Consider the following 15,143-nt stretch of genomic DNA (forward strand, 5'->3'; position numbering starts at 1 on the left):
ACAGGCACAGCAGGAAAGGTGTTATAGGACGGTAGCAGATAAAGAACAGGTCACGGATTTATTATAGGGTCACAATCAGTATTCAGCTGGATATATCAGTCATCATAGCAACGTGAAAAACAGGCTCAAAAGCTACGGTTACAGTGATGCAAAAGGAGTGACATCATGCTATGAAAGGTGCGATATACCCCAAGTCCATACTGTTAGTACAGCTAGTCAAGCACCAAAACAACCGATTCACAGACAAAGCACCGATTTCAACATGCTACGGTTCACAGGGCTATCAGCTCTTCAGGAGACTGCTACATAGTTGTGAAAGCCTTCACCAATCCCAGATTTACAACATTTAACACCAATATCTGAATATTCAAACCAGCAGCTCATTCAAATACTCAAACTGTGGCCAATAGGAGCTGTGGGGGTGGTGCCTAGGGGCAGTTGCGCACGGAAACCGCCTGGGTCCCCCGCCAAGGAGCTGCTGCCAGAGGGGTGTGCCAGTCGCTTTCGGGAGCCGCTGGGCATCGGCCAGCATGGGCACAGCACCACCCAAATGTCAGGTGGACCACGTCCACGCAGGCGTGGCTTGTGTGTGTGGGGGGGCCCATTGACTGTTCTGCCCTGGGACCCAGAATTGCTGTCAGCGGGCCAGATCCACTTCACTGAAGTCAATAGGACATAAAAACATGCTTAAGAACTTTCATGAACCAGGGACTTACAGTAATACACACGCACACTAATGTCCTAATGTCTTCAAATCGGTTGTAATTAACCATAGCCAAAAAAATGATGTTCTCTCTGTCCTAGTTGAAGTGACATAACTTCCTTCAAGTTTAAGAATCAACTCTGCATGAAGTTTAAAAAAATATATAAAGTAAAACCACAGCCAGCTCTGCTTCCAAGAAAACAACTCCGGGGATCTCTGATGAGGTTATTTTATATTTAATTGACAAGAAATGCATTATTTTAAATATTGATCGCACAAAGAGCAGGTTTGCTCACCCCCACAGAGCAATTCTCAGGACAGATGCAGCCTAAGCACTGCCCTTTTCTTTTAAGCCCTCACTAATTTACAGTCAGAAACTGCAGCTCTGCATGCGAGAGTGAAAACAGGGGTGTGTTTGATTTCAGGCATTAGTTTTTAAGTAAAGAATGAACAGACTTTAAAAGGCACATGCTCTAAAGCAGGAAAGTTCTGCCTGTCTCAAATAAATTCTCTTTCCCTGGACTTAAGGCTGCATTGTGCCTAGTGCGGGGAGGCTAAAAAGAGGAAAATATCTCAAGATGCCATCATGTTCACACAGCATCAGGAGACGTGAACAGTTCGGGGACAGACAATGGGACTCCGAGTCTCTTTCATCCTTAGGCCAATGGCTCAAATCCAGCTGAGATGAGGAAGTGACTGAAGGTTGTTCCTCTGGCGGCCAACAGGACATGAGTCTTCCTGCAAGTCCAGAACTGGGGGACACGTGCTGCCCATGACAACTGACCGCCTCTCAGCGGAAAGGCCAGCCTCTTCACGCATTGCATCTCAGTGGCCCTTCAAGGCTAGCCCAGGCCCATTAGTATTGGGGATGCCATTGGAGTTTTCACTGGCCCTGCCCATGCTCCACCCGTCTGTGGGGAGGAAAGGGACTCCACCCCCCAGGGCCGTCAGTCTGGCACATTCCACCAGAGCGAACCTCATTCAACAGTGCAAACACAGAGGAAAAACACATGCAGTCCCTCAAGCCAGGCAAGCACAAAGTCTGGTGTTCCCCTCCCCCTCTTCGCAGCAAACGCCCAGCGACGTGCCTCCTTTGGGTGGGGCTGTCCTAAAGGAGGTTGTGCAGAGACACCTTGGATGCACAGAAGACAGGACCCTCTGACTGCTCCTCACAGGGACATGGCCTTCATCAATTAACACCTCTCTTTGTTGGACTGAGTGGGGGCTTTCCTCGAACTAGAATCGGGGTTCTCCATGGAGGTGCATCCTTACGCACAAGAACCCCCACGCCTGAATCCATCCATGGCATAATCCCGCTGGCATCAACCGCGCATAGCCCCGATTATTTACCCTCCGTGCAGCGGAGAGTAGAATGCAGCACAACACATGCCCATGCCCACCCCCACCCTCCGCCCAGTTCTCTCATCCATACAGGGGCAAGTTGGCAAAATGTACATAGCGTTAGGGTTGGGTTGGGTCTTCATCTGGTGCATAGAGGCCCAGCTCCATTGAAGGGAACTAAAATAACGCTGGTTTATTTACACTAGCTGTACCACGAAGAATCTGTCCGACATATCAGCGAGATACTTCAAAATAAAGCTGCTTTCCAGCTGCTTCGTTGAAAGACAGACTGGCCGGACCCAGACACATACGTGAAGCAGCCACAGTCCTGGCTCCACATTAAAGCAATGGCAGCAAATCGGCAGCGGAGAGAAAGCTTTGAACATCTAAGCCTGCCCAGAATGGGATTTCCAAGGGAAAACCACTGAACTTTCCTAGGCCTGTTATCTGGAAATATTACACAGCCTGGGTTGAGGCGGCTTTCAACGCCCAAGCACAGCAAGCCAACAGCCGCATGCATGGAAAGCGGCTGACAGCAGGTTCTGCCAGGGAAAAATCAAACACCAGCTGTGGCTATAAACAACAACTGGGTGAATACTGAAAAATACATTATTTGAATGTAGACAGATGTTTGCAAATAAACACCCACCTATTTGTCCTGACTGGATCTATGACCCCACGTATGTTCCATAGCCATTCAGCCGAATGGTTTCTTCTTTTTCTTCACCGCTTTCTTCTTTCCCCTGGTTCCTTTCACACTTCGGGTCTGTCTGGAGTACAACCGCAGGTGTGAGCGGAGCTCGTGCAGACATACCCAAGCTGGCTTTAACCTACCTAGCTCAGGTACCAGAACAGCAAAGTCTCCCAGTTAATTTCCCAGGGCTCCAGGTGCTTTTGCACAGCCCGTATGGAAGCCCATCCCGCCAGAGCTTCACTGCTCCGGTATCCAAGCTAGCTAGATTAACGGTAGTTCAGCTATGTCTATGCAAACTGCAGTCACCCCCTGAAGTGCAGACGTACCCCTAGGTTCTGCTTTACTGAGCGCCACAATCACTAAATTGCTGAGCTAGTGAAAAAGTATCCGATTTTTTTTTAATTGACAAATTTTCAAAAATTCAAAAAACAAAGCTGTGGAAGGGGAATTTAGACAGCTTTTTTTTTTTTTTTTTTTGCAAATTCTTCCCCCTGATTTTTTGCCCAGCTGTAGAAGGGGTTGGCTGTCAGAATCGGAAGGGTGGTTCTAGTTTTGGAACAAAAAAGAAGCATGAATGACGTCTGGCTGGATTCAACAAACCTGCAGAGTCAATGCAACATACATTTTGTTTCTCTGTAACTACTGCTCAGTTCTACGGCTCAGCCCTTGTGTCTGGGCACCGCACACAAAAAGCCACATCTCCCACTCATGGTCCTTTTCCTTCAACTGCAGCCCCCCTGTTCAGTCGTCCCCCACCCTGAAGAGAACTAAAGATGCAGCAGCACCCCCTGGCTTGAAGGATAGGGCCCATCCAAGGATTACAGTTCTGTTCAACCGCTTTCAGCACACCCACTATACAGATTGTTCCAGCACCCTGCCTGCACCTTCCCACCCTGCTCCTCTCTTGGCTTCTTCCCAAACCACCCTCCCTTCCTTCCAGGCACAGCGCGAAACCTGGGCAATGATTACATTAAGGGAAAGCCTCGTGCATCAGCATGGAGACGTCGTCCAGAAGCATTCAGGGAGCCATCTTTTTGACTGCTCTCCTCTTTTAAAAAAAAAGGAGGGGACGGAAAAATCAGTCATCCAATTAGGAAACAGCAACGATACCATTTGGCTTCAGTGACCAATCACACCCCACATATTCAGAGCCATGGTTAAACCAAATAACCCATAAGCTGGAGCATGTTTGTACAAAGTTTGTACAGTTACAACGAACAGGTTCATAGTCATCAGCATGAGTTCATGCATCATTCACAGGCAGGAGGAGAGGGTGAAAGTCAAACCGATTATTCGCTAGGAACAGGTCCGTTAGCTCACCTATAAGGAGTGTCAGGAACTTGGGATGGTGGGTTCAGTTAGCTCTGGAGGAGGACACAGACGTAGCTCTGCCCCGACTGGACCTGTGTGGGTGTGGATCTGGGGAAGAATTTGGAGCTAATCCCAGGGTACTTTTCTGTTCCATGCAGAGTGTTAGACAAGCACGGACCAGAAATACCAGACCACTGTCCTCCTCCAGACAAGTGACACCAAAATCCTTGGCTAGTGGTCTGCTTACTTTGTGCCTTTCTCCCGTTGGCCACTCACAGGCCCAATGAATCACCTAAGGCTTGGTCTACATGCAAACTCGTACCAGTTTAACTAAAGGTGTGTTCTTAAACCAAGTTAGCTAAACCAGTGCATGCCCTTGTGTGGACACCCTTGAAACCTGTTTTTTAAATGGTTTCTGTTGACTGGAAGAGGGCGCGCAGCAAAGGCCCAAGACACACCCACAATCTCTGAAGAGCCGAACACAAGCCGAACTCAATGTACGACACCAAAATATGATTCACACGAGAGACTGGAAATGCTTCCTCCCTTTCGGATTCCTTCCTCTAGTGCAGAGGACTGCCTACAACCTCAGCTTTGTGATTCTTCATTACTGGGGTAAATCATTTGACAATAAGAGCGAGGGGAGGACACAAAATCCAGGTGGAATGGAGGAAATTTTGTGACCAAAACAGGCAAGAGGCTGCCATCCTGGGGGCTGCCCTGAGAAATGGCAGTACAAATCTCTAACGCCGAAGAGAATTACTCACCTCTTCTGGATGTGCTGAAAGGACATCCAGCCTTCAGGAGCTCGATCCCAGCTCACCAGCAGCGTGGCATGGTCACCCCTAAAGAACAAGCCCTTCACAGCAGAGAGAATTGCCAGTTAGAAACATGGGGTGTTTGGAAAGAATCTGTTACCACCTGTCCGGGCCGCAACTGGATCCCTTGCTGGAAATCCCAAAGGCTGAGCAGGCCAGGGAGGCGGAACTCCCTTGCTCCCTGAATTGGTCACATCCAGGTAAGAGCAGACCCATCAAGGCACATGGGGGTTGTCTGAAGCGTGTGCTGTGGCTGTCCGTGGTTTAGCTGTTCAGCAGATAAACTGAGGTCTCCAGCCTCCGGGGCAGTCACCAGCACTAAACGTACACCAAACTATTATGCTTAAAGAGAAATATTTTCCCTGGCTGACTCTTTGGAAAGCTGGAGCTGTGCGGTGGCACGTTTAAAGGGCTCCTTGAAATTTAGCAGCAAGGCTGAGTTAGACGGGGGTGCCCGAGGTGTCAGTTCTCAGCCCTGAATGGGAAAATGCAGCTGAGGAGCTGGCATACACCACGCCAATACACCAGGGAGCCAAGGGGCTTTGAAATGCTGAGACAACGCCGGAAACGTGCAACTCAACAACACGAGGCTGCCATAAGCAACGACGCAGGATCTGCTGCAACATGCTCTCCAGCTCACCAAAGCGAGCTTCCCGCGCTGCCGTCAGCTGTTCTCTCAGTCTGCTGGGTTCTTGTTTATTTCTGTTTAATATTCAGGTAAACGCTATGTCTGATGCTAATGGCAGGAAACAAATCCATTTCATTCCCTCATTATTCCCATTCATATCCAGGCTCTGTGGACATGACAAGTTTGGAATACCGATGGGCTCAGGGAGGGTCTCTTCGGCGGAGCTGCTCATGCAGCAGGTTTGTTTACAGGCTCCAGAGGTGGGGCTGCAGGAGAGCGAAGCATCCCAGCTCCGTCCGCGTGCTGGGCGTCTCGCAGATAACGAGGAGATGTGGGCACTGAGAAGTGAAAGCGCTACCAGCCACCTTTCCAAGGCAGGCTCCTTTCCCAGCCCCTCCAGCCTTGAAAGACTCTTTATTCATGCTCACCTGCTCTATGTGCTGGAGCACTTCCCGTCATCATTTGCTCCCACTCATACAATGATATGCCAGTGACTCTCAACCTTTCCATACCGGGGTCCCCCAGAGCCTCCCCTTCAACTCCATGTAGCAGGCTCCAGCGGGGAATCCCCTCCCCTTTAGCAACCTGGGAAAGGCAGGTGGTGGTGAACCCCCAATTTCGAACCCAAGGGATACCCACTATAAAAAAGGAGGCCTTCTTTAATATCATGGATTGGCAACAGGTTCCTGGACAATATGCAGTCTCTCATATTGATATAGTACTTCTCATCCCAATCGATACATACGCACCTTACCAACGCAAGCACCTCTGGGGAGAAATGTAGCAGCTGTTTAAAAGGACAGCACGGTCTAAAAATAATAATCATATTATTAAGAGAATGGAATCGCTTCCTCTCTCTTACTCACACCACCTTGGATTACTAAACCTGAAGGAATGTTACACAGCTAATTAACGAGACACTGGTTATGCTGCATCTTTACTTTTTGCATTTCTCAGCTCAGACAAAGAAAATAGATCGGACAGTCACAGTCAATTGCCACTGATTTTCCCTCCCATGCACAAGCATGACGCTGCAAAGTTCTGGTTGCAAATGCTGCAAGGGAATTTTGTGTTTGCAAAAATAGTTTCCATTTAATTTTTTTTTTTAATATTGATAGAAATATTTTGATTGGCTTTCTGTTTTTCTTTTTAAAAAAGCTTATAATATAAAACCTAAATCTGGGGACAAATTGCACTTGTCTGTGTCCATCGAACAGCACATGACTTCCTGGAGCGTGGCTACTGTATTAAATTAAAACAGGAGGAATGCAGGCACATAGAATGTAGTTACCCAAGACACTATCAGAAATTTGTGAATAAAGGATGCTATGTGGCCGTTTAATAACCGTGCGTGATCAGGACCTCTGTTTCAGAACTTCTATGAACTGACCAGCACCTGTGCTGCCCAGAACTGTGCTAGGACCCGGGGTCACACAGGCTCAGAGGGACAAGTATCCCCTGAGTCAGCAACATCACTTCCAGCAGTGCCCTGGTCTGCTTTGCTGGTGGGTCCCCATGTCATTGGACCAGGCTTGACTCTACTTTGCCTTGGAGATCAGCCTAAAGGGGTGTGGTTGCTGCAGAGTAACACACACCGTAAGGCAGACAAACAAGACACACTTTCAGATGCTGCCTCTGGTGCGCCAGGGAGCCCTTCCCACAGCTCGGCGGCTGATGCACTGCACGTACACCAGGCATATCTGAAAAGGAAGCACTGCCCTCAAGCAGACTTTGAAAAAGAACCGTGGGCAGGGTGGAGATTAAACAAAACATTCCCTCTGCCAGTAGTTTTCTGTGTCCCATTCAGTGCTTAATTTGGCATGGAGCTCAAGCAATGCTTTCTACATTCATAACTGATGTAGGAAGCCCAGAGGTGCCGGGGCTCTGGACTGGACTGCCAAGCCCAGAGGTGCCGGGGCTCAGCCCTGGCACAAATCAAGCACTGCTCCCATTGTTAACATCGTAGATATCTGGGTCTGAATGAAGCTCTCTCCTACCCACTAAGGTTTTCAACTCATGCTAGACCCTGCAGTGAGGTCATATGCCTGTGATTATGACATCACAATACACATACATCGAAGCAGCATCTTAAAACAAAACCATGAAGCTTCTGCTTCTCCCAGTCGCATTTCCCAGGCTATTGCTCGCGTACGGCAACAGAAGACGCATTTTCCCACACCCTGAGATGGCAAGTCATCACATTCGGACACTCCACTAGAGCAGATAAATAAAGCAACGGCTGCGCAAAGCACGCGTGTGTAACCCTGAGTGTGCTTTAGCAGCAGCCCTGGAGGAAATCTTCATCCCCCTGAGAGCTCGGAGGCTAGCATTTGCCACTCACAGAATAGTTGAATACAGGAAGGGGGGGGGGAAGCAACATTGTATAAAGCTGTTCAATAGCACCTTACCCGGAAGTCAATTCCAACTGTCGAAATGAAGCTACCGGCCAGGAAAGCGCCATCTTTAAACCGCACCAGAAGACAGGTTTTGCCAACCCCAGAGTCACCAACCAACATCACCTAAAAAAACAAAAAAACAAGCACAATGCAAAGTTAGATACTATTTTTAAAAGGAGGAGGAGGGTTTTCCTTAAGGGAAACGTAACTACTGAGATTGGTTCCAGCACCGTAGGCCCCACTGAAGTTAACGGGATTACTCATGCACTCAAAGTTAGATGCATGCCTCTGTGATTGCAGGCTTGGGGCTACAGTTAGATTCACATTTACTCAAGGCCAAGAGTGGGAACAAGTTTTCTATTTAAAAGAAAAAATTAAAAAGAATCATTTATCTGAGATTGAAGAGACACCCCCTTGGTGTCTGACTTTGACCAAAGGAAGAAAATCCCCAGTACAGATTGCTACGACATCCACGAATCTGCCTTGCAATGGCCAAATGCTGCTGTTCACATGACGCTTACAGCAGATAAATTCAGGACCCTGGCACATGACAGTATGTTACAAATGTCTATCACTTTCATTAGACAGAGGTACTAGGAGAGCTTCTGTTCTCCCTGTCTCAGAACAGAAAAATAAGGGGACATAAGAACGGCCACACTGGGTCAGACCAAAGGTCCATCTAGCCCAGTATCCTGTCTTCTGACAGTGGCCAATGCCAGGTGCCCCAGAGGGAATGAACATAAGAGGGAATCATCAAGTGATCCATTTAATCAAACAGAATGGTGGTAAATGAAAAACTGATAAGAGTGACTATTTTTTTCTACCCACCACGTAATTAGACTTTGGGACTCATTGCCACCTGCTAAGGCCAAGAATTCAGCAAGATTGCAAAAGGGACTGGTGACAGTTTGACAAATTACTCCTTCCAAAATTTTTGTTAGCGACATTAAACCTCATAGTTCAGGATTTAAGCCAAACTCGGACTTTTAGAGACCAGGATGACCCCTCATATGGATGGCAGATTATCCCATATCCACTACTGTGTGGTTCTTCCACTTTCCTCTGAAGCACCTGGCACTGGCCACTCTCGGAGACAGGATACGGGTGTAGATGGACCTTGGGTCTGATCCACTATGGCAATTCCTACATTACATGCAAGTCACTGGGACTGCAGGAGGAGTAAGGGTAACAGAATCTGGCCCTTAGTTATTCTGGGTGTAATAAATGTAGGTTATTTATCCAGACATCCTGTGTAACCAGGCAATTTTTAAAACACACGTTAATAACCCTCGATAGACCCTCAGGACACTCTTATGAAGCACAGCCAGTATGTACCGTTCGGAAAGATTGTCCTCAAGCCTAGATGCTACACACCATTAACAGGAGCATGAGCACAAGTCAGTAACGGGGCTGAAAGCTTCTGAAGATCTGGGCCTCGTCTCCGTTTTACAGAGAGGGAAACGGTAACAGTCGCACTCAGGTCTCATTCACGGCAGTGGAGCAGGATGCAGCTCAGAGAAGTCAGTGGCCTAATTTTAAGGGTGCTGAGTACCTACAGTTTCCATTAGCTTCATTGGGATTTGTGGATGCCCAGAACCTCTGCGGGACTGTTCCAAAGCCCGCTGAAGCGAGCAGCGTGACTAGCTTTGATTTCAGTGGGTTTTGGATCAGGCCCCAACTGACTTATTGAGGATCACTCAGCGGAGACACTGACGAAGACGGGACTAGAAACCATGGGTGCAATTTCAGCAGCAAAACTCCCATTGACTTCAGCGGGGCCAGGATTTCATCCTGCCAGTTCTGTGCCTGAGCACCAGCCCATCCTCCACCCCGCTCTTATTATTTAGGGTGTAAATCTTAACAGTACCCAAAAGCATTATGCTCAAAAATCTGATACACATGCACCCCCCCCTTAATGTTATACACATTATAACCTTAAAACCAGAGCTTGTCAACCCAGCCAGGCAGCAGATGGCTTCCCTTACAAAGATTAGCTCTCCGCAGATCAGTCTTACTCGGGGTCGTGTAACAAACAATCGTGTCTCTGGGGCTAAGATAGCTGCTTGCGTAGCAGGAGGGAGTTCCATGCTGGGTTTCTGGCAAGAGGGCCAGTTCCAAGTTCACTTCTCACCTCCAGACTTGGAATTCTGAGTCTGCCCAAGCGCAGGACATCTAGCGGGATCGGCAAAGTCCACACTGGGCTGTTATGCACAACAAAAGGCAAAGCAGGACAAATCTCACTTGCACCAGTCCCACTCATGAACTGGGGACAGGACAGTGGCTAATCTTTATAGGTTCAGAGACACCGACTCTCTAGCAAGGCACTTGGATTTGGACAGATGCATTAAGTTTCTCATTATCTTGGGCAGCTGCCAGAATGTGAGATGGGGAAGGTCCTAGGAGTCAGATTCTGATCTCAGATTATATGCGAACATCACTCTATTGACCTGAAGTCAGTCCCGCTGTACACTAGTGTATTGGAGATCAGAGTGTCGACTCTGCCTTGTTCTTCTGTACATAGCAACGACCTCTAGTGCAGAGTAGAGCCCTCCGGTGACTGGGAATAAGAGTCGTACAAATCAGCTCTTTATGAGCTGCGGGGCCATTCATCTCTGTCACTCATTCAAAAACAAAGACAGACCAAATTCGGTCAGAGGCTGGTGGCTCCTGCTGGCAGCTCTTTGGCTTATTTGAAACCTCTTGGTGTTTTCTGTCCAGTTCCTAATGGAGCAGGTGTTCCAGTCAGGAAAACCGTGGCAGTGGACAGTCCCTGGCCCCCTTGCTGGCCATCTCAGCAGAGGCCAAGGACAGGATGGGTCAGAGAGACTGACAGTGAAAGAGGAGCCTGGCAAGCTAGGGCCAAGGCAGGGAAGCTTGAGCGGCTGTCACCTCTGCTGCACCATTTCTGGAGAGGAAACAGAACCGTCCAGGCTCCAGGGCTGTGGATGTGTCAAGAGCATTGAATTCACTTTGGCCAAAGGCAATGATGTGTCACGCCACACGCTGAATTTCAATCGCATCCTGGCCATGCGGGGTGCCAAAGGCACCAAGTCTCTTTGTACACTGCACCAAGATTCATACCTTGCTGCAACAAGCACTGGCTTCCACACAGCTTGATCCTCAATGCCAGAGGGAACTGGGTTAAAGGCAAGGCTCAGAGCAGGCTGGGACACTGAAATTACAGATTCAGGCCAAACAAAACCAGAGCGCTCCAAGGTGGGTGCACAGAGGGCCCTGTGACTGCACTGGAACAGACACTTAGATCCAGTGGTGATAGGTGCCCTAGAAAGACGGAAGAGACACAGAACAAGCTAAAGGTACAAACTAATGAAATTCCATCGGCAGCAGGCAGAATCAGCACATTGCAGCTGGTTAGAGGAGCGCTGTCATCTTGGTTTAGAAGCCAAGTTTCGATGCTGTTAAGGGGGAACCAGAGGCTTTTGCAACAGAAAGCTTTGCATTTGTCATTTTAAAAGGTCAATAGAAAAGGAGGATTTTTAAGGGGGGTGGAAAGTGATTTGCATTAAAACCACCTGCTGTATCCCTGTCACTTGTGCCAGGTTTCAGAGTAGCAGCCGTGTTAGTCTGTGTTCGCAAAAAGAAAAGGAGGACTTGGGGCACCTTAGAGACTAACCCATTGTGAGCTGTAGCTCACGAAAGCTTATGCTCAGGTAAATTGGTTAGTCTCTAAAGTGCCACAAGTCCTTCTTTTCTACTTGTGCCTGAGACTCAGAGGGGGAAACTGACCGGCCTAATTTCACTGCTGCAGCCCAGTGACGGAGACTCCGAAATGGGGATGTTTCGGGGTGTAGAGGGGAGATTATCTGAACAGTGCCCCCCCTTCCCAGTCCGGTTTGCAGAGAAGTGCTCTCCCACAAGCACAGAGAGGAGCTGTATCTGGAGTGGCCGTCTGCACAAACCCCTGTGGGCAGGTTTTTGGTTCTCTCTTCGTACAGCACCGAGGGCACAATGACTGGGGACAAGAGGCACCACTGCCGCGCAGAGAACCCTAACAGGCCACTTCTAGAACTCTAGAGGCAAAGGAAGAGCCACGACTGTGCACGGGGGCCACGGACTTATTAAAGTTCCAATGAGCGCTACCAAGAAAGGGAAACACCGCACCCCTTAATGCCAATGTTCCTTACGGCCTATAATTGACCATACATCTTGCTACCAGCCTGTTAAGACATGAACATCTTCAGCTCTTTCTTTTCAACCACATTTTGCAGACCCATCACTGGGTGGATTGGGGGTGGGGGGCCAGGAGAGGTTGCAGAAGAATGGAGCCTAGGAGGGTGCTGCTCTGGGAATTGCCTAACAGGGAAAGGGAGGACATGCTCCTGACCCACCTGTGCCAGCCACTGGGGATTGCTGTACATGCTAACACAGATGTCCAGGGTAAAATGAAGTGTAGGTGAAAAACAAAGGAAAATCTCTGCCCTGCAGAGCTCACTGCAGCCAGGGTTCTGTGCCGGGTAGGGGAACTTTTCCTGGAGCCCTGTAGGGGGAAGTCCTAGCAGTAGCAGGACAGGCAAGCTAGGTGCCAGGGGACAGGTTTGGGGGTGGGGTTTTTTTGCGGGGGGGGGGAGACACGAAGATCTGCCCTTACCCTCTCCACTAACTCCCTTTCCCCCTGGCTCCAGGGAGACCCTCCTCTGTACCCAGCCCAACTCCCCCGCTGCCCAGCGGCTGCTAAGGTGCAGCTCCATGGCTCTCTGATCCGAGCTCCCGGGCTCTATTCCGTCCACAGAGTGAAGCTGCAGGGCTCGGTCCCAGCCTCGCCTTCCCACCCGTCTCCGACCCTGCCCAGCCTCCCTGGGAACAAAGTTTGCGTGGAGACTCGCGGCTGGGGAGGGCCAGGAAGATCGAGGGAGCTGCTGTTCCCCGTGCGGATCCCCTCCCTTTCCCCAAGCCTCCCCTGACCCATCGCCAGGGGCCAGCTTGTTCTGCCTGACTGGGGAGGAGGGGTCGGGGGGGTCATTTAACCTGTCCAGCCACCCCGCCCCCAGCGGTAACCCGCTCCCATTCCCCCTTGGAGGTGGTTCCCCCCTCTCCCCTTCTCTGCAGCAACAGCCCGACCCGCCACCCCGACTCTCTGCACCTTGCACCCTACTCCCGGACGGGCCCAAGTGCACGACGCTCTGGGATAACACCCCCCTGTCCGGCACCCCGAGCCGGCACCCGGCGCAGGGCTCTCTCCCGAGGCTGTGCCGTGCGCCAGGACACCCTGGCCTCAGGCTGCAACCTACTCCTGAACCCCGCTGGCCTCTCCTGGTCTCTGGGGCTGCCGGCTCATTCCTCTAGCCCCCCCCCCCCGCATCCCCCAAGCAGCCCGCGCCAACCAACGCCAGGTCCCTGCGCCCCACATGGTGCAGACACCTGCCCTTAAAACTTGGGGGGCGGCCTGGTCTTCGCGCTCAGCTCTCCCCGTGGGCCTGCGCGCTAAGTTCTGGGGGCCAAACTCCCCCCCCATCGCTCTGGGATCCTCCAACCCCTCGGGTCTGCGACCCCCGCTGGAAACTGTGCGCACCGGGACACTCCCCGCAGCAGCGGGTCCGTGCACCCCGGGCTACTCTCCCCAGTCCCAGGCTCAGTACGCCCCTCCCAGCGCCCCGGGCTCCGTGCGCCCCTGCCGGTACCCTGGTCCCCTCCAAGCAACACAGCCCTCCCCACAAACCCTGCGGTCTGTGCGCCCTGGCCCAGCGGTCCCCTCCCCGGCCCCGGGCTCCGTGCGCCCCTGCCCGACACTCTGGTCCCCACCCCGGCCCCGGGCTTAGTGAGACCCTGACCGGCACCCTGGTCCCCTCCCCGGCACCGGGTTCTGTGAGACCTTGACCGGCATCCTGGTCCCCTCCCCGGCCCCGGGCTCCGTGAGCTCCTGCCCTGCACTCTGGTCCCCTCCCGGACTCCGTGCGCCCCTCCCCAGTCCCGGGCTCCCCTGCCCAGCACCCTGGTCCCCTCCCCAGTCCGGGGCTCCTTGCGCCCCTCCCCGGCACCCTGGTCCCCTCCCCAGCCCCGGGCTCCGTGCGCCCCTGCCCGGCGCTCCAGGCTCCAGCCCTGGGGTCGGTGCCCGGGTGCTGCCCTTACCTTGAAGGCCACGTCGTAGAACTCCCCGCTGCTGCTCAGGGAGGGCCGGCTGGGCAGCACCGCCCCGTTGAGGGGCAGCTCCGGGCTGGGGCGGCTGCTGCCCCCCTTGGCTCTGGCCGCCGCGCCGCCGGCTTGGCCGCTCTCCTTGGCGGGGGGCAGCGCGGAGGAGGGCGGGGAGCTGCTGCTCCCCTTGCTCTTGAGGGTCTTTTTCCTGGACATGCCTCCGGCTGGGCAGCGGCCGGCTGCGGGGCGCGGGGGCGGCGGGAGCGGGGCGCTCAGCGCGCAGCCTGGGCCAGCCGCCTGCAGGGGAGCGGGCGCAGCATCCCGGCCCCGGCCCCACCGCGCCGTGCCCGGCGCATCCCCCGGCCGCCTCTCTGCCCCGGGCTGCCTCCCGCTGACGGCCACCTCCGGCAGCCACTGGGAGCGCCCGAGCCCAGCCAGGCTGCCAATGGCAGCCGGGCAGGGGCGGGGACCAGCCCCCGGGGCTCCAGCGGCGGTCCGCCCCGCCGAGGGGCAGGGAGGGGGGCGGCTGCGCGCGGACCCGCCCCCCTCCCTGGCCCCGGGTCCGCCTGCGCGCCTGGCTGCGCTTCACGCCGCTGCCCCTCGGAGCGGGGAATGCCCCTGGCCCGGGCTCGCCCCGGGGGCGCAGGGCAGCCTTCGCACCCCGCAGACTGCCTGTGCGCGCTCACCCTCCCCAGGGAGCCGGGCACGCTGCACGAACTCTCCCAGGGAGCAAGGGCGTGATCCATTGACAAGCTCCCCCACCCCCCCGGAAAACGATGCAGAGCATGGCATTAACCCCCCCCCCCGCCCCGCGCCCAGAAAGTAACGCGGATCCCCTCCCAATAGAGCCTGCACACACACCCCCGGGAGCAGAGCATCCTGCATTGACTCCCCCCCCCCCCCGAGAGCAATACAAATTGCCTCCAAACACCCCACCCCCCCGGAATGCATGTAACAGCCCACCCCAGCACGCACACGTGGGTCCTTCCACGCGGGTTGAGCAACGTGGGGCTTGCATTAAAAACCATCCCGAGGAAACAATCCGTCCCTAGCTATTGTCACTCCTAAAGCCAACTCCGGTAGCTGTGAGACAACAGCAAGCCCGCTCGAGAGGCTGTGGGTGCCTGGAGACCCGGGGCTGGGATCGGTCTAGCCGGGGGTG

At 52.8% G+C, this 15,143-nt stretch overlaps 1 protein-coding gene across 1 annotated transcript in view; it reads right to left on the minus strand.

The window, feature by feature from the left end:
- The window catches only part of RAB26 (RAB26, member RAS oncogene family), a 236,330-nt gene extending 221,926 nt beyond the window's left edge, over positions 1-14,404 (minus strand). The window contains exons 1-2 of the mRNA XM_084642053.1: positions 13,979-14,404; positions 7,904-8,014 (exon numbers count right to left, since the gene is read on the minus strand). Of these exons, the coding sequence (XP_084498179.1) occupies positions 7,904-8,014; positions 13,979-14,197 (330 nt within the window). The 5' untranslated portion in view covers positions 14,198-14,404. The remainder of the gene's footprint in view (positions 1-7,903; positions 8,015-13,978) is intronic.
- Positions 14,405-15,143: the final 739 nt, after the last annotated feature.

Source organism: Lepidochelys olivacea, assembly GCF_965140295.1.
Source record: "Lepidochelys olivacea isolate rLepOli2 genome assembly, chromosome: 10".
NCBI classification, from domain to species: Eukaryota; Metazoa; Chordata; order Testudines; family Cheloniidae; genus Lepidochelys; species Lepidochelys olivacea.